The sequence below is a fragment of the Prionailurus viverrinus genome, chromosome B1 (assembly GCF_022837055.1).
Source record: "Prionailurus viverrinus isolate Anna chromosome B1, UM_Priviv_1.0, whole genome shotgun sequence".
NCBI lineage: Eukaryota > Metazoa > Chordata > Mammalia > Carnivora > Felidae > Prionailurus > Prionailurus viverrinus.
In genome coordinates this window covers 35,136,000-35,163,992 of record NC_062564.1, presented here as the reverse complement: position 1 = coordinate 35,163,992, position 27,993 = coordinate 35,136,000, and the positions used below count along the sequence as shown (strand labels likewise).

At 46.4% G+C, this 27,993-nt stretch overlaps 1 protein-coding gene across 5 annotated transcripts in view; it reads right to left on the bottom strand.

Moving 5' to 3' along the window:
* The window catches only part of PEBP4 (phosphatidylethanolamine binding protein 4), a 225,220-nt gene extending 202,764 nt beyond the window's left edge, over positions 1-22,456 (bottom strand). Inside the window, exons 1-4 of one of the 5 annotated variants that reach the window (XM_047856100.1) lie at positions 22,238-22,456; positions 10,144-10,338; positions 9,905-10,041; positions 2,226-2,352 (exon numbers count right to left, since the gene is read on the bottom strand). In XM_047856100.1, coding sequence (XP_047712056.1) covers positions 2,226-2,352; positions 9,905-10,035 — 258 coding nt within the window. In that variant the 5' untranslated portion in view covers positions 10,036-10,041; positions 10,144-10,338; positions 22,238-22,456. Of the gene's footprint in view, positions 1-2,225; positions 2,353-9,904; positions 10,042-10,127; positions 10,339-10,531; positions 10,551-22,237 lie in introns of those variants that run through there. The other 4 variants (XM_047856098.1, XM_047856099.1, XM_047856101.1 and 1 more) reach the window with 4 other exon arrangements.
* Positions 22,457-27,993: the final 5,537 nt, after the last annotated feature.

Here is a 27,993-nt window from a genome sequence, read left to right as displayed (position 1 = left end):
TTTCATTTTGTGAACCAATAGTTTCTTTCCTCTTTTGGCACAAGCCGGTTAGAGTTGGCTTTCGTCACTCATCACTTACAGTCTCAACTAAAGAGATACTTACTTCACTTGCAGACTTGATGAAAACTTTAAATGAAATGACACACAAATAGTACCCAGCATAAAGTGGGTACCACTCGATTAATGGTGTTTTTTGATACCCCTGAATCGCCTTGTCAAATGTCAGTTAAATTTACAAAAAAAAAAAAACCAAAAAACCCAAAACCCTCTAGTTCTATAGTAGTAGAATATTACGTTTCCTTCCTTTGTTTCTACCACTTTGACCAATTTTTTCTTTGTGAAATCTCTACTCTCCTTGGCTTTCTTAACCACAGTCCTTGCCCTTCATAAGTCTCCAGGTTTTCTGTCCTGCCCCACCTCTGGACTGAGACAGGGTGGGAAATTTCATGATCTGGAGGGAGTGATGTTTTCTCTTCATTATATGCCCACACCCCAGGACAATCGGTGTCAACTAAAAGGAATCAAATGCAGATTTCCCAAACTTGCTTCAAACCAAGTACGCCAGGTACTCAGAAAAGTCTGCACTGTCATCTAGTGGACATATGCTATAACATCAGGCGGAATGGAGTCCTTTACTGAGAATCTCTCCTAGGACAGTCACTGGACTGAGAATGTGGTTGATCTCATTACTTTTCAGTGGCAAAGCCAAGGACAAGTGAATTAATGGTGAAGGTCAAGCATCTAGTCCCCACCGGGCAGCATTATACTCTTCCCTACAGGACTGGGCTCCTTCCCCGCAGCCCTCCCCGTCCTGTTCCAAGTGTTAGAATCACAGTGGCCTATATCTCCTCTGCTTCTCCCACGTGTCCACTGGTGTGCCCCAGGCCAGAGGTCTCCAAGGGAGGAGGGCTGACATGTGCATGTGTGTGTGTTCACGTGCATGCATGTTCATGTGCATGAGCCTTGGGAGGGTTGAGGGAGAGAGACTCAGAGGCCTTCTCGTCACTTGCTTGCTTAGCCTCCCGGAAGAAAGGATGTTTTGTCAAGGTTGCAAACACAATAGCCTGTCAAAGCTTCATGTTTTCAATCTCATCAATTGTGAGACACATCACAATCTACTGGTTCCCTGATAGTGAAAACAGTTTAAGAAAGAGAAGCATCTACCCTCCACATCTGAGTAAACTTGCAAATTACCTCGCCCCAGAACTTGTTATTTTGTTGTTTATGTAGTCACTGCCATCAGGCCTGGATTGACAGAGGGGAAGAGCCGGCGGTGGCCTCTCCCTGCCGCGGTGCACAAAGGGGACCAGAAGGCTGTGCATATGGTGTGCATGTGGTCACCTCCTGACCATGGCCCTTCAGCCTCCACCCATTTGTGACCTGGTTCCTGGACACATCGCAGTCCTTTTATGTAGGTTGATATTGGCATCTCCTACTAAAACACAGCAGACAAAGCAAGGTTGCCATCCTCTCCTGACACTGTGGGGGCTCAGTGTGACTCAGGAATCAATGAAGAGAGAAACAGTGACCGGAACACTGGAGCAGCTCCCCCAGGACATGCTCTGGCCAGTGGGAGCGGCAGCCACAGTCCACTTTCTACTTCCACGGCCCTGCCCCAGGCTTACTACATCCCCAAACCAAGGGAAGCTTCCAGAACAATATAGTAGTAACCATTTCCTAGAGGAAAGAGTAGTTATTTCCAATTCCTAAAAGAGCTTCAATCTTCTATTTCAGACAAGTTTGAGCAAACGTTCCGGTGTGTTTCATACTGCGACGATGGAGTCAAGGCGCACTGTTCTTGTTTAGCTACATGAGAAGCCCTGCCCATTACTAGTTAGCTCCTCCCCATTTGCCAGCCACCTTGAACCTTGAAAAGGACTCCCTACACCCCCTCTCTCTTCCTTTTCTCTGCTGACTTCAAAGCACACATCAGCCGGTCTCCACATAAATTGACGAGCCAGGCTCTGGGGCCCAGGGGCTGCAGGAGCAGGGAAAGATCCTGGCAGAGCTGCCCCACAGTCCCACTAAGGCTTCCGGTCTGCAGCCCCCTCCAACCGACCCCAACCTCCTCCAAGGCTGCTCTGAGGCAGGCGCATCCGATGGCATCAGCTACCTGGTACCACCAGACCCAACCCAGAGGGCCTTGCTTCAAGTCACACAAGTGAACAAGCTCAGAGGGAAACCAAGACCCATGGCCCTCCCGCTCCAGGCTTTTGCTCACTCACCTCCAAGGCCCCAGGGAACTTGACAATGGGCTCATCCCAGTGGGTGATCTTCTGTCTGTAATTGTTGCAGTCGGGAACAAACATGCAGCCAATGTTCCCCAGTTCTGGGTAGAAAACTTCAAGGCCCCTGTGGAGAGAAGGAGATAGTCAGGGGGAGTCTGGCAGGTTCAAAGCCTTCAGTCTAGCCCCATTGGAAATGTAGAGTCAAGTGGGATGGAATCCTAGGCCTGCTACCAACTAGTAGTGGTCACTAACTAGCGTGACTAGTGTGACCTGAGAGTTACTTGACCTCTTGGTGACTCGGTTTCTTCACCTGTAGAATGGGGACACCCCTGAAGTATTGGTGTGAGGAGTAAAGTAGCTGATCGACGTTTACAACAGAGCCAGCAAGTCGTCAGTGGTCAGAAAGTGTGAACTATCATCTGTATTGACTTCTCAAAAAGAGCATGCATCCTTAGACAAACCTGGTGCATGTCTTTAAAGTAGGATTGCGTTTATAAGAACAATATTTGCACATTGCTTTTCGGGGAGGTTCTCTTTACATCAAGAAAGGTTTAGCAAATTAGCACATCCTTCTTCACGGGCACAGACATTTGTCAACCCTAAACAAATCAAGATCCTCTGTATGTCTGGAAACCTCACCAATAGTTAAATAATCCACATCTTTGGGTCAAGCATTGCCCAATAACCTAGGCTCTCCACCTGCCATTCCCTGCACTTTCAAAATGCAAATATCTCCTAGGAGGTAAAATATCTGGTCACTAAGACTGTAGTACGAATCCATTTATCTATTTTTTTCCCTGCAAAGAAGGCCTGAACAGCAAGAATGCTCTGAGAATCGAGTTCACTGGAAGGGCTGATCCCATAACTTCACCAGGGTTAGCCTTAAGGGCTTACCTGTATCTGAGTCTCAGGGATGTATACCAGGCTGGGGTGTCAAAAAGATATTTAAAAATAAGAACAGCAACAACAACAACAACAAAAACCTTGCCCTTCCTCTCTGTCCTTCTGTCACTTTATATCACCAAGACCCAGGATCTCTACAGGGTGCATTGGGTTAAGATGATTCGCTGACAGAGAAGGGGTGAATTCCTAGCCTTGCCCAAAGTCTAGCTTGGCTGACCAGCTCCACACCCTGCCAGTGGTCACCCAGAGCTGGCCATGATTCCCTTGCTGGAGGTAATGCCTGGAGGAGACCCGGTGAGAATATAATGGGGGAGTAGATCCGGAGGGGGAGCTCCTGAGTTCTGGACCCAGGGAGAAAGGCAAAGCCTGCCTCCCAGTGGGAGGGAACTCACATTCTCCTCCTGTCCCACCCTTCCAGTGGCTCCTGAGGGCCAGAGCCTGCAACACCGAGCAGACACAGACGTCCTGTGGGCCAGCACCACCCCCCCCCAAGCCAGCCTCAGGCCAGTTAGCTGAACTTCCGGTTTGCTGAGCACACTTGTTTCTTCTACCTCTTGGCAAGTTTACAGTAATTCCTTTGGAGGCCATGGTTTGAATGGCTTTTGAACAAGTTTTAGAGGATGGGTTTTCATTTTTCTTCCCGGCAACATTTTGGTTGTTCTGCCAAATAGCTCCCTGCCACTGCAGCTGGCGAGACCCAAGGCTGAGAGAGGGGACACTCCACTGGCAGGGAGATGGAGAGTCAGCACATAGCCCGGACTGGGAAAGGCCACGGGGCAGGCAGGATGGAAACGGAGGGACACAGAGGCCTTTCCCAGGAAACGAACGGGTTTCCTTATTTTATCCTGGTAGAATTGCTGCAAATGTTTAAACAGTTAATCAAAATCAGCAAGCTGACGTTTGGTGAGTGGGCCTAAAGGGTAGGTGTCAGGGGACCAGGGATTAGGTCCCTGCCAGCCCCTGTCACACCACAGGGTGCTGCCAGCCCAGCATCTGAAAACTACATGTTACTCCACACAGCAGGCCATGCCAGGGGGCCGTGTGCAGGCCTCTGTTCTGTTCAGCAGTTTTACCAAAGGCTTGGATCAGGACACAGAAGGCAAATGTATTTGAATTGTGAGTGGCACAAAGTTGATTAATAACAACGATCAAATTGGTCGTTGATTAAAATTAACAGATGGGGGTCGCCTGGGTGGCTCAGTCGGTTAAGTGGCCGACTTCCCCTCAGGTCATGATCTCACGGTCTGTGAGTTCGAGCCCCGCATTGGGCTCTGTGCTGACAGCTCAGAGCCTGGAGCCTGCTTCTGTTCCTGTGTCTCCCTCTCTCTTTGCCCCTCCTCCATTCATGCTCTGTCTCTCTCTGCCTTTCAAAGAACATGAATAAATGTTAAAAAGAAAAAAAAAAACTAACAGATGATTGGAGTGCCTGCGTGGCTCTGTTGGTTAAGCGTCCGACTCTGACTCAGGTCATGATCTCACAGTTCATGAGTTCAAGTTTTGAGTCGGGCTCTGTGATGACAGCTCAGAGCCCGGAGCCTACTTGGGATTCTGTGTCTCCCTCTCTCTGCCCCTCGCGCTCTCTCCCTCCCTCAAAAATAAATAAACGTAAAAACAAAAAGTAACAGATGATCAAATCAGCCTAAAGAAAGATCTGGACAGGCCTGAGATGAACTGAATCCAAAATTAAACTTAGTTAGAATACACTTGACACCTTGTGCCATCTTCCTGCGGTGCCCTTCCTGCTCGTGGGGTAATTCACATGGGACACATTCTATCTCCATCCCCAGATTTGGGACATTTCCTGGTCAACTTCACAAGACCAAGAGGCACCTGAGAGGGCGGGGGAAGGGGCAGGGGGCTCTGGTGCCAGCGTGGTCACTATCTCACATTGCTTTGGGGGCGGGGTGGGGGATGGGGTGGAGGGAAGGGAATGGCATGATGGGCATTATTTCATTTCCTACAATGCCTCAAAGCGGCTGTTATCATTATTCTTATCTCCCAAATGAGTAAACCGAGGCCCAAAAGAAAGTTAAGGAACTAGCACAGGGTCTCATCGTTGGTGAACTACGGGGACAGGGACATGGGTGTGGCAGGCAGCCAGCGTCATGTCCCCAGAGATCCCCGCCTCCTGGTCCTCCCACCCTAGTGGGAGCCCCCCTCCCCTTGAGCGGGGGCTGGATTTAGTGACTTGATTCTAACAGAGCAGATCCGGCAGCAGCGCGGGATGTCACTTCCAAGATCACGTTATAAGAAGACTGTGGCTTGTCTCACAGGCTCTGCCCCTGAGATCCTGGCTCTGTGGGAAGCCTCCGCTGTGTGGTGAACAGCCCCACGGAGAGGCCACATGGCAAGGGCCCGAGGCCTGTCAACACCCACATTAGCGAGCTCGGGAGCAGAGCACCCCGCCCCAGCCAGTCCGCTCTGCAGACAAGGCCGCGGCCGCGGGTGAGCCCTTGCTGCCCAGCCGGGCGCTGCCCAGAGCAAATGGGACACAACAAATGTGAGTGGCCGCCACGTTTGGGGTGACTTGTGCAGTGGTGGAGAACTACTCCAGCGGCTTGTCTGCCGTCTGCTGCGCCACACAGCTTCCCTAGGGAGTCACTTCGTGTCTCCAGGCTTCCGACTAGTAGTGACCCAAGTACCCTCAGCTTTGTAAGATGCGGATCAGAGAAAGATGTCTCCCGGGCTATACCTGTGGAAAGGGCTCAGAATTCCAGTGGCCTAAAAGCGAGGTTGACAAGCAGGCCCATGGAGGTGAAGCTACCTGGACAGAGGTCCGAGGGGGCTCGGTGGGCACACAGTTCTCGGCGTCAAAGTGTGGGGCGCCACCTTTGGAAAAGAGCAATGGGTCTGTCTCCAGCCTCCGCTCGCGGAAGTGGGGCCCAGAACCAAGGCCCCCCGAGGAGGAACTGACGATGAAGATGGGAGCCCAGCTGAGAATAGCTGCGGGTGGAGGCAGGCAGCATAACCCCCCAACGTCTGAAGGAGACTCAAGAGGAAGAGAAACTAGGCGCGCCTGGGTGGTTCAGTTACGTGTCCAACTTCAGCGCAGGTCATGATCTCCCAGTTCGTGGGTTCCAGCCCCACATCAGGCTCTGTGCTGACAGCTCGGAGCCCGGAGCCCCCTTCAGATTCTGTGTCTCCCTCTGTCTCTGCCCTCCCCTGTTCTTGCTCTATCTCTCTGCCTCTCAAAAATAAGTAAACATTAAAAAAAAAAAAGAGGAAGAGGAGCTAGACTCGTTCCATGCAGTGTGCAGGACAACACTAGACGGGATGGGGTGAAGTTAAAGAAAGGCAACCCCTGCCTCGAGTGGGGATGCAGCTTCTGAGGGGGGGGGGCTTTCAGCACAGGCCAGAGGGCTTTGGCGGAGTGGGGGGTAAGGGGGGCTCCCAGCCAGGGGAGCTGACACAGCGGGAGGGCGTTGTTGAATAGACGCACCCACAGGGTGTGGGTTAGACTGTCGTTCTCTCGCTGCTGAGACTGAACCTGAGTTCTGATCTCAGGGTTTTGTCAGGGGTTGGTAAGCTGTAACCCCGGAAGAGCTTTTCCCTTAATGGTGTCTTCCTACTGCTTGTCCCTGTACATGAACTTCCTCCTTTCTAGATTAATACCCTCAGGTGTTAAGGCCTGACTTCAAAAATTCCCTATTCGGGATGCCTGGGTGGCTCAGTTGGTTGAGCGTCTGACTCTTGATTTGGGCTCAGGTCATGATCCCAAAGTCCTGGGATCCAGCCCTGCATCAGGCTCAGCACTGAGCTCGGAGCCTGCTTAAGATCCTCCCCCCCCCCGCCCCTCCCCCACTTGTGCATGTGGTCAGGTGTGCGTTCTCTCTCTCTAAAAACTTTTTTAATGTTTATTTATTTTTGAGAGAGAGAGAGAGCACGAACGGGTGAGGAACAGAGAGAGAGGGAAACCCAGAATCCAAAGCAGGCTCCAGGCTCTGAGCTGTCGGCACAGAGCCCAATGCGGGGCTTGAACCCATGAACTGTGACATCATGACCTGAGCTGAAGTAGGACATTTAACCGACTGAAACACCCAGGCGCCCCCCTCTCTCTCTCTCTCTAAATATATATATAATATATATATATATATATATATATATATATATTTTTTTTTTTTTTTTTTCTCTCTCTCTATTAGACTCTACCTAATAATGAGAGGAGTGGCTTCTTGGGGGGTGGGGAGATCTCTTGAAGAGGTCAGGTGAGGGGGCCCTGGCACAGGACATCCTGATCTCTCCTCAGGGGTCTGAGGTATCCATGATGTGTTCTCAGTTAGTGATGATCTTTTACCAACAAAGGCCTTCAGAGGTAATAAAGACAAACCTCCCCTTTTGCAGTGACGGTTTAAATTTTTTTTTTTCAACGTTTATTTATTTTTGGGACAGAGAGAGACAGAGCATGAATGGGGGAAGGGCAGAGAGAGAGGGAGACACAGAATCGGAAACAGGCTCCAGGCTCCGAGCCATCAGCCCAGAGCCTGACGCAGGGCTCGAACTCCCGGACGGAGAGATCATGACCTGGCTGAAGTCGGACGCTTAACCGACTGCGCCACCCAGGCGCCCCTGCAGTGACGGTTTATAACCAGTCATTTCCTAGCACACAACCTTAGTGTGGCAAGTTTGTGTTTCTCAAGCTGGGGGTCTCCTGGTGGACTCCAGGGAGTCCTGAGAGTACCTCCTGTAATGGAGTGAGTTGCAGTTGCTCCTCCCCCAGAATTCATATGCCGAACCCCAGCCCCCTGGTGTGATGACATTATGAGGTGGGGCATCCGGGAGGGGCCTTCCACTGTGTGAGGGGACAGTGGGAAGACAGCCATCTGTGAATCAGGAAGCAGGTTCTCACCAGACATGGAAACTGCTGCCACCTTGATCTGGGACTTCGCAACCTCCAGGAGGAGAAGAAGTAAATTTCTGCTGTTCATAAGGCACCTTGCCCTAGCACTTTGTTATAGCAGCCCAAGTGCCCTGAGACAGCTCCCCTTCACTCAAGTTTGAGAAGCTCCAAAGGCAGGTGGGGAAAGGGCATTGAGTGTAGAGCCAAACAAGGGGGGCTGAATCCAGGCTCTGCCACTGGCGAGGTGTGTGAGCTCTGTGGACCGGTTCTTTAATCTTGGGGATTCCTCGTCTGCAATATGAGGATGGTGATACGTACCTGGTGGGTTCGTGATAACCGCGAAATGAGCCAAGGAGTCTAGGCACCAGCGGAACTCCTGGCATACAATGGATGCCCCAGAGCCCTCAGGCGTACCATAGTGCACAGGCCCCCAGGGCACCAGCGTGTGGATGTCTGCAGGGCAGAGCCTAGGGCAGCCGGGGCCCAGATGGGCCGCCCCCAGTGACCACGCACATGGTCATTTTCTAAGTGTGCCGCAGTGAACATGGGAAGCACGGAGGCACTCCAAAATGGGGCCTTATTGTGGCCCCGCCCAGCTGACCTCCCGGGCTCATGGGGACTTGATCTTCTGCCCTACCAGAGTTAAACGGCTACCCACCCCCAGGAAGGCTCCGCTCAGCAGAGTACCTAGAGGACTGGAGCCCACATGTGAGATGCAGCCGTGTTCGCTCCTCCCACTCAAAACTCCATTTAGAACTGTTTGGCCAGAGTTTTAAAAATGTACTGATAAGAGCACAGAGCAAAATGTGTGTTAGCTTTTGGGAGAGGGAGGGGTTTTAACTACCTAACTTTTTCAGGGAAAACATGTATTTATCTTTCTAAAAGTTAACATTTGTAAGAATTCAAGTGTACCCAAGGAGGCAGAGCAGGAAGTAAGAGTTCTTCCATCCTCTCTCACTTCCGATGGCTTCAGTGGGATGCCAGGCTCCTTTGTCACCAAACTGGCAGAGGGGTTGGCAGCAAAGCGGCCTGGGCAGCCCTCAGGATGAGCCACGAGCCCAGGACAATTAAGACTGGCTTTTCTAATGGGCAGTCAGTGAGGAGAGAGCTGAACTCTGACACAGGCAGGAGGAGCTTGGGTCCTCAGAAGGGAAAAAGCCCGCCTCTGAGGCCCAGCCTCCTCTCTAGACAACACCCAGTGGCCACGCTCCTTAAAGGCCCACCTGCCCCACACTCCCAGGGCCTTCTTACTGAAAAGCAAACAGCCACTTCTCACACAGGGAGAGTCCAATCCCACACCCTCTGTGGACTGCCACTGTTCTTTAAAATGCCTCTTTTGGGGCACCTGGGTGGCGCAGTCGGTTAAGCGTCTGACTTCAGCCAGGTCACGATCTCGCGGTCCATGAGTTCGAGCCCCGCGTCAGGCTCTGGGCTGATGGCTCAGAGCCTGGAGCCTGTTTCGGATTCTGTGTCTTCCTCTCTCTGTGCCCCTCCCCCGTTCATGCTCTGTCTCTCTCTGTCCCAAAAATAAATAAACGTTGAAAAAAAAATTAAAAAAAAAAATAAAATGCCTCTTTGTTGGGGGAAGGGAGCATTCCAGGCTGTGGGGAGGGATGGTCTCTCTTGGGTGCCAGCAGGGAGGGTGAGGCCAGCCCCTCAGGTTTGGAGGCCCCCCCTGGAGTATAAAGGGGAGCTGACTGTATCTGTATATACCCTCTGGCTCCGGGAGACCACCATCTGGAAGGTAGGAGCCTGTCTCCAGTTCTTCCCTTAATGCTGGCCTCCATTGAGGTGGTCTCCAGGGCTCAGTGATTTTCTACCTGCCCACGAAGGCCACTTAGGAGAAAATGCTCCCTGGTTCTGCAAACACCCCTCCTGGAGATCTCAGCCCCCATTGTGCCCTGCCTGGTTGCTTCCCGGCCCCCACCAGCCTTACTTGCAGAGGACAGCATCGGTGTCAGACAGGGCCTCGTACATACACATGTCGCCGTCCTCCTCGTGTCTGGGGACCACCATTGTGAGACCCAGAAACAGTGCCGCCGTGGCCAGCTTCATTGTCCAGCCCATGGATACCTGGAACACAAGGGACTTTTAGAGCTGCGGGGCTCTCTGCAGGGGGCGCCCTTCTCACCCTGTGGCCCCCACCCCAGGGGACTCACTTGGAGGAACAGAGACCTCTGGTAAGCAGAAGGAGAAGGGCAGGCAGCTGCCTGGGCTCCTGCAGCTAATCTGCCACCCGGACACAAATACCTTGGGAGGACCTGGGCCTACTCCAACCCGGGCTCAATTTGCAGTCCTGGCTGAGGCCCCTCCTCTGTCAGAGCAAGGCTTTGCTGTCCTCTAATCCCGGCTGCCAGGGCAGAGAGCAAGCTGCGAAGCAGAAGGGCTTATATAAGCCTCTCACCCCACCCAGATCCTCATCTTGTCCCCCACCACTCGCCCCGTGTGTGATCAGTGGGCCATGGGCCAGCCTGCTTCTTTGGCTTTAAGGCAAACTCTGGGAAGCTGATGACCCCAGGCTTTAAGCTGGGGGCGGGTTCCGGGGAGCCTGCAAGAGCAAGACCTTGGTTGTTTTTCCAGGAGCAGGGGTTGGGCTGGGCTGTGCGCCGGAGACAGCTCTGCTTCTTCTGCCCACAGTTCCCGCGCCACCTGCCTTGACAGCCTTGGGGCTGACGGACGGTCAGTGGTTGGGTGCAGTGACCCTGTGCAGGAAGGGCTGCCGCACTTAGGGCCGCCCTGGCCCCGAGGCCAGCTCCAAAGGGCCAGCTGAGGACAGAAGGGCTCCTCCGACTGCACCTTGCAGCAGTGCTGAACTCAGCAGTCTCCCAAAATAATAGTCTCTGGAGAAGAAACCGGCAGGGCTGCTGGGGAAGGGAGCAGCTTGCACGGTGCCGGTGAGGTGCCGGCTGGGCGGAAGGGGGGAGCAGCCTGTAGGAAGTTGTGTGTGGGACTCTGATTGGAACCAGAGAGGGCAGGGGAAGATCACAGGCAGTTCTCCCACGGCCTTTCCAGTTGATCTGTGCTCTGTCTTCTCTGAGATGGGGTGTGGGGGTGTGCTGGGGAATGTTCTAGCAGCTGGGAACTGAGGACTCCCGTGTTCTGCTCTGAGCCCCGCCAGGCTGCTTGGGTAGGGGGGGTGGGGACTATGCCTCTCTAAGATGCACCATTTCTCCCTTTCATAAACAAGTATAATGACCCGTCGCTCCCGTGCCTTGCTAAGGAAGATGAGATCATAGCTATAAAGTTTACACAGCTTAAGCTTTACAGAAACTATTTCAGCATAGCTGGCTTTCCAATTGAATTCCTGCCTCCAGGATCCCAACTTCTAGCAAAAAGCCCTTCTTTGGGGCTATAAATTAAACACACTTCTCAATAATTAGAGTCCCTGATGTATGACTACAGCTCCCCCACAGAGGACTCATTCCCCAGATCTTCCCTACTGGAGGTGTAGCCTCCTCACAGGAGCCTCCTAGTAGCCTCCTCACAGGATGGCGGTGAGAATGGAATTGAACAAATTATGTTAAGGCCCTCAGTGAGGGGATGACCCTCACCTACGGAATGCTCGATCATGTATGCATTCCCAATCCATTTCGCTATCAGGTACTGAGCACCTCCCATGTGCCAGGCCCTGTGTCTGCTCTATGGTGTAGGGACAGCATGGCCCCTGTTCTCATGGAGCTCACAGGATAGCCAGAGCCACAAGGACAATGCTGCCAGAATGGTCTTCAAAGGCCAAGAGACTCTGATCTTCAAAGTGGCAGCCACTAGAGAAGCCAAAACTTTCCTCAATACCAATAGCTCTTAGTACCAAAAAAAACCCAAAAAACAAAAAACAAAAAAACGCTGTCTGGAGGTGGGGAAGAGTCCCCAGGGTAGGGTTGCTCCTGCTGAGTCTGCTCAGGTCAGCAATGCTTCCTTACTCAGTATGTGGCAAGCTTTTATCATTGAATCCTTATGATATGATCCTTTGGAGTAGGTGCTATTCTTATCCCATTTTACAGAGCAGGAGACTGAGGTACAGAAAGGTTAACTAACTTGGACCTTGGTCACATGAGTCATAAGTGGAAGACCTGGGATTTGAACCCATGCCATCTGCCTCCAGACTACTTGCTTCTTAACCATTAACCACTCTCCTCTACTGACCCCTCTTGGAGCTTGGCTGTCGCCCTTCTTTCCCTTCTGTTGCCCCCCTCTATTCCCTGTGTTCTTGGAACAAAGCCCAGAATCTCCTGTGCCTGCATGATCTGGCTCCTCCTGCTTCTCTAGCTGTGACTCTCTACTCTCTGCTGCTTGAGGTTTAACTCCAGCTCATCCCTCCAGCTCCTTCCTGCCCCAGGGCCATCCTCTGCACTGCCCTCACTTCCCACCCCCTTTTGGTGGATAGTCAAAATGCCATTTCTTCAGAGAAATGCCCTGACACCTAGCTTCTGTTAAATTCCTGTTATACAGAATCATAGCTCCTTATTCCTTTCCTTGTGCTTATATGCTTGCAATGAATTCTTTTGTAATTACTTGCTTAAAGATTTGCTTGTGGTTCCCCCGCCCCTCAATCTACAAGCTTCGTGGAGGCTGTACTGAGTTTGCATCCAGCATTCCCAGCACAGTGCCTGGCGAGTCTAGATGTCTAATAAATTACTGTTTGAATGCCTGACAAACCCACCACCTCTGTTTCTGATAGTCCTATTTTCACTTAATAGCTCCCAACTCAATAAACATCAGCAGGAAATAACCACTCAAGTTGGCGCCTGGCCCTGGATCCCGTTTGATTATTTATCTAACCTTCTCTGGCTTGTTTTTGCAAAGAGATCTGACAGAGTGCAGTGGTTCTTGGTATTTTCGAATCTGATCTTTCTCTTGGGGATTCACAGAACTTCACTTCAAATGTGGAGTCCAAGATCTAGGAACCACATTCAAGCCCAGGAAGGTGCTGTGTCTCTTTCCCGTTGCCAGCCTGTTTTTCTCAACTGCCTTATTTCTGGAAACTCCCATCTCTAGATCCTGAGGTCGCCACCCTGGGAGTCCCTTACTCTTCCTTTAGTCACCAGGGCTGGTACTACATCCCAACACTATCAGGTAGGCAGAGGCTGTTGACTTCCTGAGATGCCTTGATCCCTCCAAACCCAGGAATCTGCTGGGCCAGTGCTCCTAGAAGTCTTGATCCCCACCCCCTTCTATCCTTCCAAGCCTCCTGTGCCTAACAGCCCCTCACCCCTATCACTGCCCAGATGTTACCTTCCTTCTTTATCCAGACAGCCGCTCATGCTTTCCCTCCCTCCAAAACCTTTCCACATGTGCCCTCTGGAATCTCTGAACTACAGTAACTGAATTCCCCCTCGCTCTTTTTCTTTCGTTTTCATTAAGAAATTGCGATTCACACACCATTAAATCCACCCTTTTAACATGTACAATTCAGTGGTTTTAGTATAAAAATCACTAAAGGTTGTGCAACCATCACAAAGTAGCACAACCATCATCACTACCTAATTCCAGAACATTTTCATCACCCCCAAAAGAAGCCCCAAAGCAGAACTTATTAGCAGGTAGTCCCCATTCCTTCCTCTCCCAGTCCCCCGAGTCACTAATCTACTCTTCAATGGAATCATACTACAGTTGACCCTTGAACAGCATGGGAGTTAGGGATGCTAATCCCCTGTGCAGTTGAAAATCTGTGTATAACTTTTGACTCCCCCCAAATTTGACTACCGAGAGCCTACTGTTGTCTGGAAGCCTTGCTGATAGCATAAATAGTTGATTAACATATATCTTGTGTTACATGTATTCTTACAGTACAGTAAGCTATAGAAAAGAAAACATTATTAAGAAAATCATAAGAAAGAGAAAATACATTTGTAGGCCTGTACTGTAAACAAATCACATATAGGTAGACCCATGCAGTTCAAACCGATGCCGTTCAAGGATCAACTGTGTATGTGTTCTCTTGTGACCAGCTTCTTTCACCCAGCATGTTTTCAAGGTTCATCCATGTTGTCAGTACTTCGTTATCTTTTATAGCTGAATTAATATTCCATTGTATGGATATACCACATTTTATTTACCCACTCATCAGTTGATGGACATTGGGTTATTTGGGGCTATTATGAACGATGCTATTATAAACATTTGTATACATGTTTTTGTGTGTGAAAATATGCTTTCAATTTTCTTGAGTTATGCCCAGGAGTAGAATTGTTGGCTCATATGACAATTCCATATATAACATTTTGAGGAACTACCAGTCTGTCTCCCAAAGTGGCCATTATATTTTATCTTTCTACTAGCAAGGAAGGTTCCAATTTCTTCACATCCTCACTAGCACTCCTTATTGTTTCTTTTTGATTATAGTGATCTGAGTGGGCATGAAATGGTATTACATGTGGTTTTGATTTGCATTTTCCTGATGACTAATGATGTAGAACATCTTTTCATGAGTTTTTGCCTATTTATGTATCTTCTTTAGAGAAATATCCATTCAAATCCTTTGCCACTTTTCAAATAGGTTATCTTTTTATTGTTGAGTTAGACAAGTTCTTTGTATATTTTGGATATTAGACACTGTGATTTATAAAAAATATATATTTGATATTCATCTCATTTTTTTGCACAGACCTTCTAAAACCCTTGGAATTTCCTAAGTGATAAGAGTGATAAAGATGTCTTGACATTCATAATAACCCCTTTTCAACCATACCTAATTATATGGTAATGAGGTAACTTTTGGAAAGCACCTAAAAAGATGGGGGCTGGTTGCCAGTGAAATCAACCATATGATTGGAGGTTTGGGACTTTTAATTCTCCTTATCCACCTTCAGGGAGGGGAGGGGCGCTGGAAGTGGAATCAATCATCAATGTCCAGTGATTTAGTCAATCATACCTATGTAATGAGACCTCCATTAAAAACTCAAAAGGATAGAGGTGAGGAGAGCTTCCAGGTTAGTGAACACTTGGAGATTTGGGGAAAGGATACAACTCAGAGAGAATAACTCTGTGCCCCTTCTTACATACCTTGACCTATGCATCTCTTCTATCTGGCTGTTTCTGAGTTACATCCTTTTGTAATAAACTAGTAATCTAGTAAGTCAAATGTTTCTCTGAGTTCCGTGAGCCACTCTAACAAATTAATTGAACCCAAGGAGGAGGTTGTCGGAACCTCTAATCTACAGCTGGTAGGCCAGAAGCTCAGGTAATAGTCTGGAGTTAAAATTGGCACCTGAGGGTAAGGGAACAGTCTTGTAGGACCAAGCCCTTATCCTGTGGGATCTAATGGTATCTCCAGGTAAATAGTGTCAGAATTGAGTTGAATTGTAGGACATCCAGCTAGTGTTAGAGAATTTCTTGATGTAGAGAAAAAACTCACACATTGGGATTGGTGCCAAAAATCATAGGCCTTCATCAGATATTTGATTTGTAAACATTTTCTCCTCTTCTATGGGTCGTCTTTTTATTTTCTTGATTGTGTACTTTGATGCAGAAAAGTTTTTAATTTCAGTGAAGTATGGTTTATCTATCTTTTCTTTTGTTGTCTGTGCTTTTGGTGTCATATCCAAGAAATTATCACAAATCCAATGTCATGAAGATTTTCCCCTACGTTTTCTTCCAAAAGTTTTCCAATCTTAGCTCTTACATTTACATCATCAATCCATTGTGACTTAATTTTTATATGTTGTGTTAGACAGAGGTCCAATTCCACTCTTTTGCATGTAGCTATCCAATTGGCCCAACATCATTTGCTGAAACGACTTTGCTTTCCCCATTGATATCCCTTCACCTCCACCTCTTGCCATAACCCGAATCTCCCTGACCCTTGAAAAGTTGCTTCTCTTGAAGTTCTTCAAAGTGTGGAATGCTCAGTTTCTCACCCCCGACATGCCTGGGGACTGGGAGGTAAGGTTGACTAGCACTTCATTCCCCATTGCTGCGTCTATACCATGACTCTTCAGTCCTCTTGTCAAAATCTACACTTCTTGAGGCTTACTCCATCTGAATCAATCCTAATTGGTATTATCTGCCTTCTTATCACTCCTTGCTCACTGAAGACATTGTTACTTGGCATGGAAACTTTCCCCCTGTTCCAAGTCTTGATGTCAACACTGGGTGACATCCATATCTTCTTCCAACACCTTCTCTGCCCTCCTCTCCAGCCTCTTTTCTGATGGCAACTTCTTGGACACTGTCATCACTAAAAAACATTCCATCCCTAAAATCTTAAATTCAAGAAGCTATTCTGATAACAACCTCTTCTTTTTCTCTCACTTTGCTATTCCCACGACACTCAGTCTTTCTTCTTATTCTGAACTCCAATCCCTTGACCACTGTCCTTTTTCTTTACTTATTCTGACTTGCTTCTCTCTGGTGCTTAGTTTCCTGTGAATCTTTGCTTCTACTATTCACTCACCACCATCTTTTTTTCCATCCTCTTCATGTTGTGGCTGTTGGATGTAACTCCAGTTTTGAACCAGTCTGCCTGCTCCATTGTGTACCCTTGCTGCTCACCACTCCCGCTTATCTTCTCAGTACCTTGTGCCTTCTACAGACCCTGGGGCAGGGGAATGTGGGGAAATATTGTGCTAAGTGAAAGAAGCCTGTCACAAAAGAACACATATTGTATGATTCCTTTTATATGAAATGTCCAGAACAGGTATATATACATGGACAGAAAATTGATTAGTGGTTGCCTAGAGCTGCGGGTGGGCAGGTGAGTGAATAGGGGAGATGGGGGTGATAGCTGAAAGGTATAGGGTTTATTTTGGAGGTAATGAAAATGTTCTAACATTGTAGTGGTGATAGCACATTTCTGTAAATATACTAAAAACTATTGAATTATACACTTTAAAAAACATTAAACTATACATATTTAAATTATACTGTACAATTTGGTGAACTGTGTGGTATGTGAAATATATCTTAATAAAGCTGTTTAAAGAAAAAACAGCCAGGTCACATCAGCAAGATGATGTACTGGGAAGCTCCAAGCTCTCATTCCTCTATGGAAACTTCAAAACACACACACACACATGCACACACAACCCAAAACCAAACCAGCTAACTAACAAAACAAATTAAACTCCCAAAGCTGGCTGAGCTGTGAGCTCTGGAAAACAGTCAAAGATCGAGAGCAACCAAGTGAATTCTCAGTCAAGGAAGCGTTGCCTTCAATATGGTAAGAAATTACATGGCATTTTCACTTGTCTTTGCCCCTACACTGTCCCCAGAATAATCCAGTCTTGGTTTAGAGGACACTGAAGCCCAGTTACCAATTTCCTCTCTCAAATCAGAGGGAGCAAAGAAAACCTTACTGCAGTGTTCTAACCTGTCTAGGGATTGCCTGAAGTACTGGTCTTTGTTTTGTCTGAGATCTCAGGGAGAGTAAGGAGTGGAAATTGTTTATGAAAACTGCAGGGATACTACAGATCTTCAGATACTTGGGGCAAGACATTATTGATGAAGACATCTAAAGGACAATATAAGTCCCCAAAAGAAGCTAGGGTGAGATTCCTGGGGGGAAATTACAACTTTTAAAAGAAGCTGTGTATATGGGGGAATTGAGAAAGCCACATTCATGTCCAGGCAAGACACATGCTCAGAAAAAAAAAAAAAAAAAGAGAAGGTCTTAAGTTCTCATCTTGGGCTCACCCCTGGGCCCAGACCATGCCCATCTAATCAGTGAAGGTCTTCTCTGGCACATAGCCAGTCTGAAAAGACTGGGGAAAGTGGCTACTTCTTTCAAATACCCAACTTTCAACAACGACAAAAAAATCACAAAGAACAATAAAACATAGCCCATTCAAAGGAATAAAATAAGTTGACATAAACTGTCCCTGAGAAAGCTCACACATCAAACTTATTAAAGACTTCAAAATAACTGTCTTAAATATACTCAAAGAGCTAAAGAAAAACATGAATCAATAACTAAAGGAAATAAGGAAGACAGTGAAACAGTATATGAACAAAATCAGAATATCAACAAAGTACAGAAATTATAAAAACCAACAAAACAAATTATAGAGATAAAAAAATAAAATAACTGAGTGATAAAATTACTATAGGGGTTCAATAGCTTATTTGAGCAGGGAGAAAAAAATAATCCATAAATTTAAAGATAAGAATCTGAAATTATTGAGTCTGGGATCAGGAGCAAAAAGAAAAAACAATGAAAAAAAATGAACAGAGCTTAAAAGACCCATGGGATACCATCAAGTAGACCGGTGTATGCATTATGAGAGTTCCAGAAGGAGAAAAGAGAGAAGGGAGCAGATGGATTATTTGAAGAAATAATGGCCAAAAACTTCCCAAATTTGATTAAACACATGAATCTGCAAATGCAAAGAGCTCAAGAAACACCAAGTAGAATAAACTAAAACACACTCATACCAAGATACATAATCAAACTGTTAAACACCAAAAAATGAATCTTGAAACCAGCAAGATAAAAGGGACATGTCATGTACAAGGTATCCTCTGCAAGACTGACAACTGATTTCTCAGAAGAAACCCTGGAGGCTGAAGGCATTGGGATGATATACAGTTGACCTTCAAGCAACAGAGGGGTTAGGTGCACTGACCCCCATGCAGTCAAATATCTGCATATAACTTTTGAACACCCCCCCCCAAAAAAAACTTAAGTACTAATAGCCTACCATCAACTAGAGTCCTTACCGATAACATAAACAGTTGGTTAACACACAGTTTCGATGTTATACGTATTACACACTGTAATCTTACAATAAAGTAAGCTAGAGAAAAGAAAATGTTATTAAGAAAACCACAAGGAAGAGAAAAAAAATCCACAAATAAGTGGATCCATGAAGGTCAAACCCATGTTATTTAAGGGTTAACTGTATTTAAAATATTTAGAGAAGAAACCTGTCAACCAAAAATTCTATATACAGCAAAACTGCCCTTAAAAAATGAGGGAGATATTAAGACATTCCCAGTTAAACAAAAACTGAGGGAATTCATTGCCACTAGAGATTCCCTGCAAAAAAAAAAAAATGCTAATAAGAGTCCTTTGGGTTGAAATGAAAGGACAGTAGATAGTAACTTGATGTTAGATAAAGATATAAAGATCTCAGGTAGAGGTAAATATATGGGCAAACATAAAAGCCAATAAATTTTGCATTGTAACTCCACTTTTTTAAAATATAGGATTTAAAAGACAAATGCACAAAAGTAATTATAAATCTTTGTTAGTGTACAGATATATAAAAATGTAATCTGTAACATCAGTGACATAAATTAGGGGAGTGTAGCTATCCTTTGCGATTGGAGGTAAGCTGGTACCAATTTAAATTAGATTGTTATAATTTTAAGTTGTTATATATGATAGTCATGATACCCACAAAATATACCCATAGAATATACCAAAAAGAAATAAAAAGGGAATAAAAACATGTCACTACAAACTCAAAAAATTAAAGTGGAGGGAATATGTCTTAAGTAATTTTGTCAGGCTAACATTACTCCAATACCAAAACCAGACAAAGACATTACAAGAAAGGAAAACTAAAGACCAATATTCATTATGCCTATTAATGTAAAAACCCTAGCAAACTGCATTCAGAAGCATATTAACAGGATTATACAACATGACCAAGTAAGAGTTGTTCCTGGAATGGAAGAAGGGTTCAACACATGAACATCAACCAATATAATACACCACATTGACAGAATGAAGGAAAAAATCCACATGATTATCTCACTTGATGCAGAAAAAGCATTTGACAAAATTCAACAACTTTCTTGATAAACACTCAACAAACTCATAAAAACTTGATAAAAACTCAACAGCCTCAATATGCTAAAGGCCATATATGGACTATCCATAGCTAACATCATACTCAATGGTGAAAGACTCAAAAATTTTTCCCAAAGATCTGGAACAAGATGAATGTATTAGTTTGTCAGTGCTGCCATAGCCACATATCACAGACTGGGTGGCTTAAGCAACAGAAACTTATTTTCTCACAGTAAGGAGTTACTGTTTAATAGTTACAGACTTTTTGTTGGGGTAATGAATGTTTTGGAAATACATAGGGTGATAAAGTCTCAACATTGTGAATGTAATTAAAAAGAGTTAAAATGGTAAATGTTATATATATTTTAGTGCACACACACACAATACACCAAGGAACCAGTGATTTATAGAGCCCACTTTAGAAAACTGACTTAATCCATTCTCCTCACTGTATAGACCACTTGATCAGCCTGTGTAGACTACTTTCCACATTCCCAATTGGCTATACTCTCTCTGACTCTAAGGCCTTTGTACAAGCTGTTCTCTCTGTAAGGAGAGCCATTCTCTTCCACCACATGACCCAGATGGCTTTTGCTTATCCTTCAGGTGTTATTTAAACATCAGTGAACCTTCCTTCAGTGAACCTTCTTAGATATCCTCTCCTACCCACATACAGTCTTCCACCATGATAGTATGTATCCAGCCATTTTTATTTGTCATTTACTTGTGCTTATCTACCACTAGACTGTTACCTTTACGGAGGAAGAACCATATGTGTCCTGTGAAGTGCTGTGTCTGGCACCTAGCACAGTGCCTGAGAAACAGCAGGTGCTCTATTACCATTTAAATAAGGGAGAAGGGGAGCCTGGGTGGCTCAGTCAGCTGGCTGGGCGGCTAGGCGACTGACTTCAGCTCAGGTCATGATCTCATGGTCTGTGTGTTCGAGCCCCGTGTCGGGCTCTGTGCTGACAGCTCAGAGCCTGGAGCCTGTTTCAGATTCTGTGTCTTACTCTTTCTCTTCTCCTCCCCCCCTCGTGTTCTATCAAAAATAAATAAACATTCAATTTTTTTTAAATAAATAAGGAAGAAAATAAGGGAAAGAGGGGTGGACATAGGCCTCCACAAATTTAATATGTGTCTCACTTCAGTTTCAGGGGCAGTGTTTGTTTCTCCCTTAATAGCATTCAGTGATATCTTCTTTCTGTTTTAGTTTCCTGTTCAGATATTTCATCCTGTGAGCACCCTAATTGTTTCTGTACCCCCCACAGTACTTTCAATAGAGTAGACACTTAAAAAATAAGCAAGCACGCACATTCAAAAACAATATGTTGCAAACAGAATATTCTAGCCTTTTGTTGTCTTTCATATGTAAAGAGTAGAAAAGGACCACAAAGTCTCCTAAAGTCTTTTAGTTCTCCACAAGAAAATGTTGCTTTTTACGTAACTTTCATTTCAGATGACCAATGTGGAAACTGTCTTGGAATGTAAAAGTATCAGAATGTAACTTTTGTTGTTATTTTAAGAAATGCTTGCTCTCCTTCTAGTCACGTTTTGAACTATAAATCTTTAACTTCTCAAACAGAAAATGCAGGAACTGGTGGTATTGACAGGGGTGGGGCAAGGGGGCAGTGGCAGAGAGAGCTCCAGAGTTGAATTTTCTAGTAGTTATGTTTCCCAAGAGTGAGGAGACTAGGAGAGTGTCTATGAGATAAGCCCAGCTCTGGCCCCTGACCCAAACACTCATTTTATCCAAGGTTTCTGCTGGACCTCCAACCAGAAGTTGGGGGCTTGGGCCACTTCACTCCAGGAACATGAAGTCTCCTCTCTGAGAACCCCAGCTTGTTGGTCTCAGCAACCACTGTTGACCTAATAAGCTCACTGCCTCAGCCTTATGATGTATGTATTAATGACTCACTTCATCCACAGAACGGAAAGGCCCAAATACGCTATGAAATGGTAGCATTTTCCAGGTTCATTTGCTGCCATATCATCCTCAGAAGAATGAATATTCTGTCTGTCCTCGTGGAGGTGAGCATTGAATGTAGAGCCCACTGGAGCTGCGGATTTACCCTCCTCCCCTCCTTTGGTGCACAGATTGCATTTCTAGTTCTGCCCACATGTCTTCACATGAGAAGAAAGAGGAATTCTTCTTCCTTGGAGGATGAAATCAGGACCTCGCAAAGGAAAGAAACTTCTAAGTCTGTTAGAAGTAAGACCTAGCTGAACGGAAATTGGCAACGCTAATCCCAGTCCAGGACTCTAGTAGTGAGAAATGTGCCAAGGAGTCCTTTCTGGGAAAGTTAGAGAAATGTTTGATGCTCAAACACAACCATGCAGAAATGCCCTGAGTAATGGCCTCAAACCATACAAGGGTAAAGAAATCAGAAATATGACCTAAACACTAGTTCTCTTAAATTCTCTAGGCCACAGTTCTCATCCCTGAGAACTTCTCATTCTCTCTGTCTCTGTCTGTCTGTCTGGTCCTTATGGAAAGTCCCTTCCTCGCATCGAGCGGAGTGAAGAGCCCCTTTCACTTACCCAGAGCAGTGTAGGAGCTATTGGGCAGTGGCTGCAGGGAGGTGAGAAATCTTGGCAGGTTTCTGGGCTGGACAAGGTGGGGAGCAAGTTCCCTCCAGGATGCCCCACAGATTGGGCCCTTAAGGTGATCAGGGTCTGCCAGTGTTGAGAGTATGGGAGTTTTGGGAGAGGCTCCTGGAGTGCCAGGAAAGGAGGCAGCAGTTGGCCGTTGGGGAGGCAGTTGGGGAAAGTTCCAGGAAGTTCCAGGAAGCAGCTAACATGAGGAGTGGGTAAGAATAGGAAAAGAAGAATGGGTGGGTTTTCCAGCATTCCCTTTTCCAAGGATTCTAAAGTCAAGAGCAAAAATCATGGAGTTGGAGACAATTCTCTTACCATTTCTCCTACCTTTCAGGATACACTGTGAGACAGGCTGAAGAGACACCAGAGATGCACAAAGAGATGGCTATGGAAGAATAAAGAGAGAAACTATTGAGACCAGAATCACAGATAGACACAAACAGTGTAGAGCAAAAGGCACAGACACCGAAAGTAGAGAGGCAGAATTGGGAACCTTACTTGGGGTGGAGTAAGAGCCTCTTCTCCAACGAGTGTAGCCTGGAGCCTCAGAGGAATGCAGAAGGACAACAGTTGTTCAAGCCCAGGAGCTGCCAAGACTATGTAGACTGTTTTCAGGAGGTAGTGTTCTACCAAAATGGGCAGTTGAAGCTCCTGTAACAGGCTATCAAGCCCAACGCAAGTCCCTGACTTTCAGGACTTGGGTTTCCTGCTGTTTAAAATTTTTTTTAACATTTATTTATTTTTGAGACAGAGAGAGACAGTGCATGAATGGGGGGAGGGTCCAAGAGAGAGGGAGACACAGAATCGGAAGCAGGCTCCAGGCTCTGAGCTGTCAGCATAGAGCCCGACGCGGGGCTCGAACTCGTGACCCATGAGATCATGACCTGAGCCAAAGTCGGACACTTAACCAACTAAGCCACCCAGGCGCCCCTCCTGCTGTTTTAAATAACCACATCTGGGACCACAACCTTGATATCCTTCTGGAAAATTCCTCCCAGGAAATTCACGGAGTTAGTGGAAATCTAGACATCCCAGATGAATTACATCAGAATCTCTGAGGGTAAGTCCTAGACATTAGTATTTTCAAAGTGCTTCTCATGGGATTCTAATGAGCAACCAGGCCTGAGAACCAATGTATTAAATATACATTGGCAGTAGGCATTTGCCAGATGCTGAAGGTATGAACATGAATGAGACTCAGACCCTGCTTCTGATGAGCTCAAGGCTGAGCAATGAACATAAGCATCAAATAAACTGCAATGACAAAATCGCCAACAGTGTGCTGAGTTTGGCCATGGAAGCACCCCTAGGGCAAAGAGGAAGGGGTATTAGTTACGTGTTTTGTTTTATGTATCTTATGATGGTTTGACATCTTGAGGGCCTTGCTGGTTGGGGAGAGATGGCCCCTTCCAGGGATAGCCGATTCTTAGAGATTGTGAACAACTCACCTTGGAACACACCTTTATATGCAAACCAACAATCTTGAGTCCATACCCTCCAACAACCTCCTTTATCCAGCCCTCACCCACTGAGCCAATAAACCCCTTTCCAGGGCCAGGCCTCAGGCAACTGGACACCACCTGCCTAGCTCAGAGCTTGTTGGCATTATTCAAACTAGCCAATCCTAAACTGTTTGCCCTGCTTCACCCCTTCCTTCCCATGGAAAACATAATAAAGACTTTGGGACAGTTGTTTCCCTCATCCCTCTGCCTTCTGATTTGCCCCAATGCTTTTCCAGGTGGTATGGTATGCCCCTTTCTCTTGGAAATGGTAAATAATTATTTCAATGGCATTGGCCTTTCTGTGTCTCACTTGGTCACCTATATAAATAAAACACCCCAGGGGCCCCTGGCTGGCTCAGTCAGTAGAGTATGTGAGTCTTAATCTCAGGGTCATGAGTTCAAGCACCACATGGGGCATGGCCTACTTAAAAAAATAATAAGTAAATAAAAGTAAAATCCCACAGTGCAATCAAGACAGAAGCGATGACTATCTTACAGGAGTGAGAATTGGATAAGGATTTGAAAGAGAAGCAGGAAAGGGTATCTCATGAATAAAGGCACTGAGGCATAGAAGGGCCCCAGCAGTTGGTGGACTAGAGCAGGATGGAATTGCTGGAGCATTGAGCACAGGTGACCAGTGGGGTGGGAGAGGGGACAGGATGCAGGTAGGGAAACCAAGCATGCTGGGAAGTTTATTCTTGCTTAAATAAGAGGTAATTTATGCACTTATCTATTCTCCAACAGGCCCCACCAACTAACACACTCCTTGGTTTGGGCTTCTGTGATATTAACAAGGTCATGGTAGAAACCCTTCACACTGGCACCAACATTTCCAGCCCAAGGAGCCTAAGGAAGAGAGAACAGACTGCAGAACCAGGCAGAGCTCCTCTTCCTGAGACAGAGCATGGGCTTTGGGTCTGAACTGTGGACTACCCCCTTGGTCAAGCTTCTTACTGTCTTGGCCCACTTCACCATCTTTAGAATGAGCACACTAATACGTGTTTCATGGTTGTCGTGCAGATGAGGAGGGAAGGGGGAACACAGTACTTGACTCTTCATGTATTTGTTTCTATCTTTCTCCCCCCTTCAACCAGGACACATACTAGATCTGATGAGAACAAAAAGAAACACGTTCCATCAGAACTGCAAGATAGCATCTCATGAGAGGCCAACCAGTAACAGGTCAGTAAGAGTGTCTCTTCCAGAAAATCCCCATAAGGGGGTCCTTGTAGGTATGTAGAGGGGATGGCTTAGTCAGTGTCAGCTTTCATCATCTTACTGTACTAAATTGAGACTTTGGAACTTTCTTGGTTCCACGTCCCAGGAGAGCCTTAAGAGGAAGCTACAGGGTAAACAGATGTTGTAAAATGCCACATGAGTTCAGATGCCCCTGTTATCTCCTGAACTTCTCTGCAGAAAGGAAAGACTAGAAATAGACGGTCTTTTCTACCTCTGCTCTCTGCCTCTATGGCACATACTCTTGGACAACTTGGTCCACCGCGCCTATCCCGATGACGTTGACTGAGCACCGACCAGGTACCAAGCAGTGTGTGGGCATGTAACCAGTGCTATCTCGTTTAATCCTCCCCATAGCCCTATGATGTGGGCACTAGTGTCCCCACTTTACAGCTGAAGCTTGGTGTCATATAGTTAGTAAACAGAAGAGCCAGATCCCAACCCAAAACTTTCTGAATCCAATCCTGTGTTCTTATCCTCACTAGGATGTCCTGGGCCATTTACCTCTCCCAATTTCAGTCCAAAGGCCTATTGATGCAAACGTTCCTTTGTTGCAACAAGCTCCATCTCTGATTCTCAACTCACCCAAAGTGCAGGGATCACACAGGCCATTTTGTATCCTCCTTCTTTGACACTTTTCTCCATGTGTCATCCATTCTCTAAGTCATTCAGTTGACAGACATTCACTGGGGTCCTTTCTGGGCCAAGTACTATGTACCTCTAAGGGTGCATCATCTTTGCCCCTACATCTGTGTACAATTAAGGAAGAAAAAGTGGACTTATCTGAGTCTGAAGACACATTTATTTGGTCCCTTCTGGGAAAGGTGACTGGAATAGCTGCCAGTTCAATGTAAACATCCACTGGGCCCAACCATGTACAAAGACGTGTTCGAGTTCTGGGGATTTCCTCTAGGATAGATACACCACAATGCTTGCCTCCATGGTTTAATGGGAAAGATAAGCATTTACTCAACCAACAGTGAAACCAGGCATCCTGTGATAAGAGCTATAAGAAAATATTCCAAATAGTGGGGACACTGGAAGGAAATAAAAGCAATTAGGATTGAGGAAGACTTCACAGTGGAGAGGGTAATTGCAGTGAGTCTCAAGGGCTACTTACTCAGCTCATCTTTTTTTTTTTTCCTTGAGGGGACTGGAATTTATGCATCACATCCATCCAGCGTGCCTGAGCCCCAAGCTCTGACATCTGATTGTTTCCCTGATTGTAGAGTCTGGTTAGATCAACCACCCCAACGTGCCTCACACCTGCCCCTGGCTCAGTGCTCATGGATGGGGCCTCCAGAGTGCCTCTCCAACAAGCCTGAGCACCGATCAGTCCCTTCTGAGCAGTGATTTGGTTGGAGGGTGGAATGCTGTAGGACTGCCCCCTGGGGCAGTAAAGACAGCCAAGTCATTAAGTCCAAAACCACTGGCGGTAAGGGAGCTGCCAGAAGCCTGGCCCATATTTCAGTGTTCCCAGACATCAGCCAGGGAATAAAGAGCAGGACTAGGACAAGGCCAGACTCTTGCTGCTCCCTGGGAAAGTCATTTGAGACCTCATAGGAAAAATCAGAGGGACAAGATCCTCTTCTCCTGGGTCTTGTCCAGGATGCTTATCTGGGGAGGGGGCTTTGTAAGGAAAGTACCTGCTAAGATCAAGGTGCATCTTTTGGGAACTCAGGTGGACTGCCTTATTTTATATGTGGCACCTATAGGTGTGATTATTTCTCAAAGCAATCCCAAGTGTATTCAGTTAAAAGGATTGGGGAAAGCCTCATCCTCCATGGCTCCAGAGGGGAGATGGACTGAGCTACCCACATGCAGGTTTCTAGCTTCCGGTTCCCAGTGACAGGATGACCAGGCCCCTGTTGGGCCACCTGGAAAACCACAGGGACCCATCAGCAAAGTGCTTAGATAGGCCCCATGATGCTCTGTCAGGGCCATTGTAGAAGGGATTCCATTCTCATAAAAGGATGGATTTGGATCAGTGGTTTTCAATCTGTGTTCTTTGGAGGTCTTCAGGAGCTTTGGGGGTTTGGGAGTATTGATCTATTTTCTACATTAAGGCTCTGCTTAGGATATATACATGTGTGTGTGTGTATACATATGTGTATATATATGTATGTGTATATATGTGTATACATGTATATATATCACATGAACCTGTGAACATACCTTTATCTGCATTTTAAATGATTCTGCTAGAAATAGTCAAGATGTCACTGTATTAATTGATGTTAACCTATCTCTGCTGAGCCTTTGGTATCTGTTCTTCCACCTTCTCTATATGTTTTATCCCTTTTTATCCTCACAGATATTTCATGAGGTATGGAGTGATAGCTGCATTTTTCAGACAAGGAACCTGAGGCACAGAGAATATAAGAACCTTGCTCAAGGCACACAGCTAGTAAATGGTGGGCTGGATTTGAAGGCAGCCATGATGCCTCTAGGCCTGTGCTCTTTCCCTCCACATTTTCCTGACCCATCTTCTCCAACTTTGAGGACTAGGGTTTGATGTTTCCTTGACAACATTGTGAATATGGCTGAAGATAGCTTCATTGCCTAGCCTCCTTCTGCCAAGCTTTGTGTGCCACTTTCTAGGTTGGTTTTTTTTTTTTTTCAATTTTTAAAATTTTATTTTAGAGGGGCACCTGGGTGGCTCAGTTGGTTGAGCATCTGACTTTGGCTCAGGTCATGATCTCATGGTTCGTGGGTTCGAGGCCTGCATCAGGCTCTGTGCTGACAGCTCAGAGCCTGGAGACTGCTTCAGATTCTGTGTCTCCATGTCTCTCTGTCCCTCCCTTGCTCGTGTTCTGTTTCTCAGAATGAACAAACATTTAAAAAATTATAATGTTATTTTTTAGAAAGAGAGAGAGAGCATGCATGTGTAAGTGGGGGAGAGGGGCAGAGGGAGAGAGAGAGAGAGAAAGAGAGAGAAACTTAAGCAGGCTCCATGTTCAG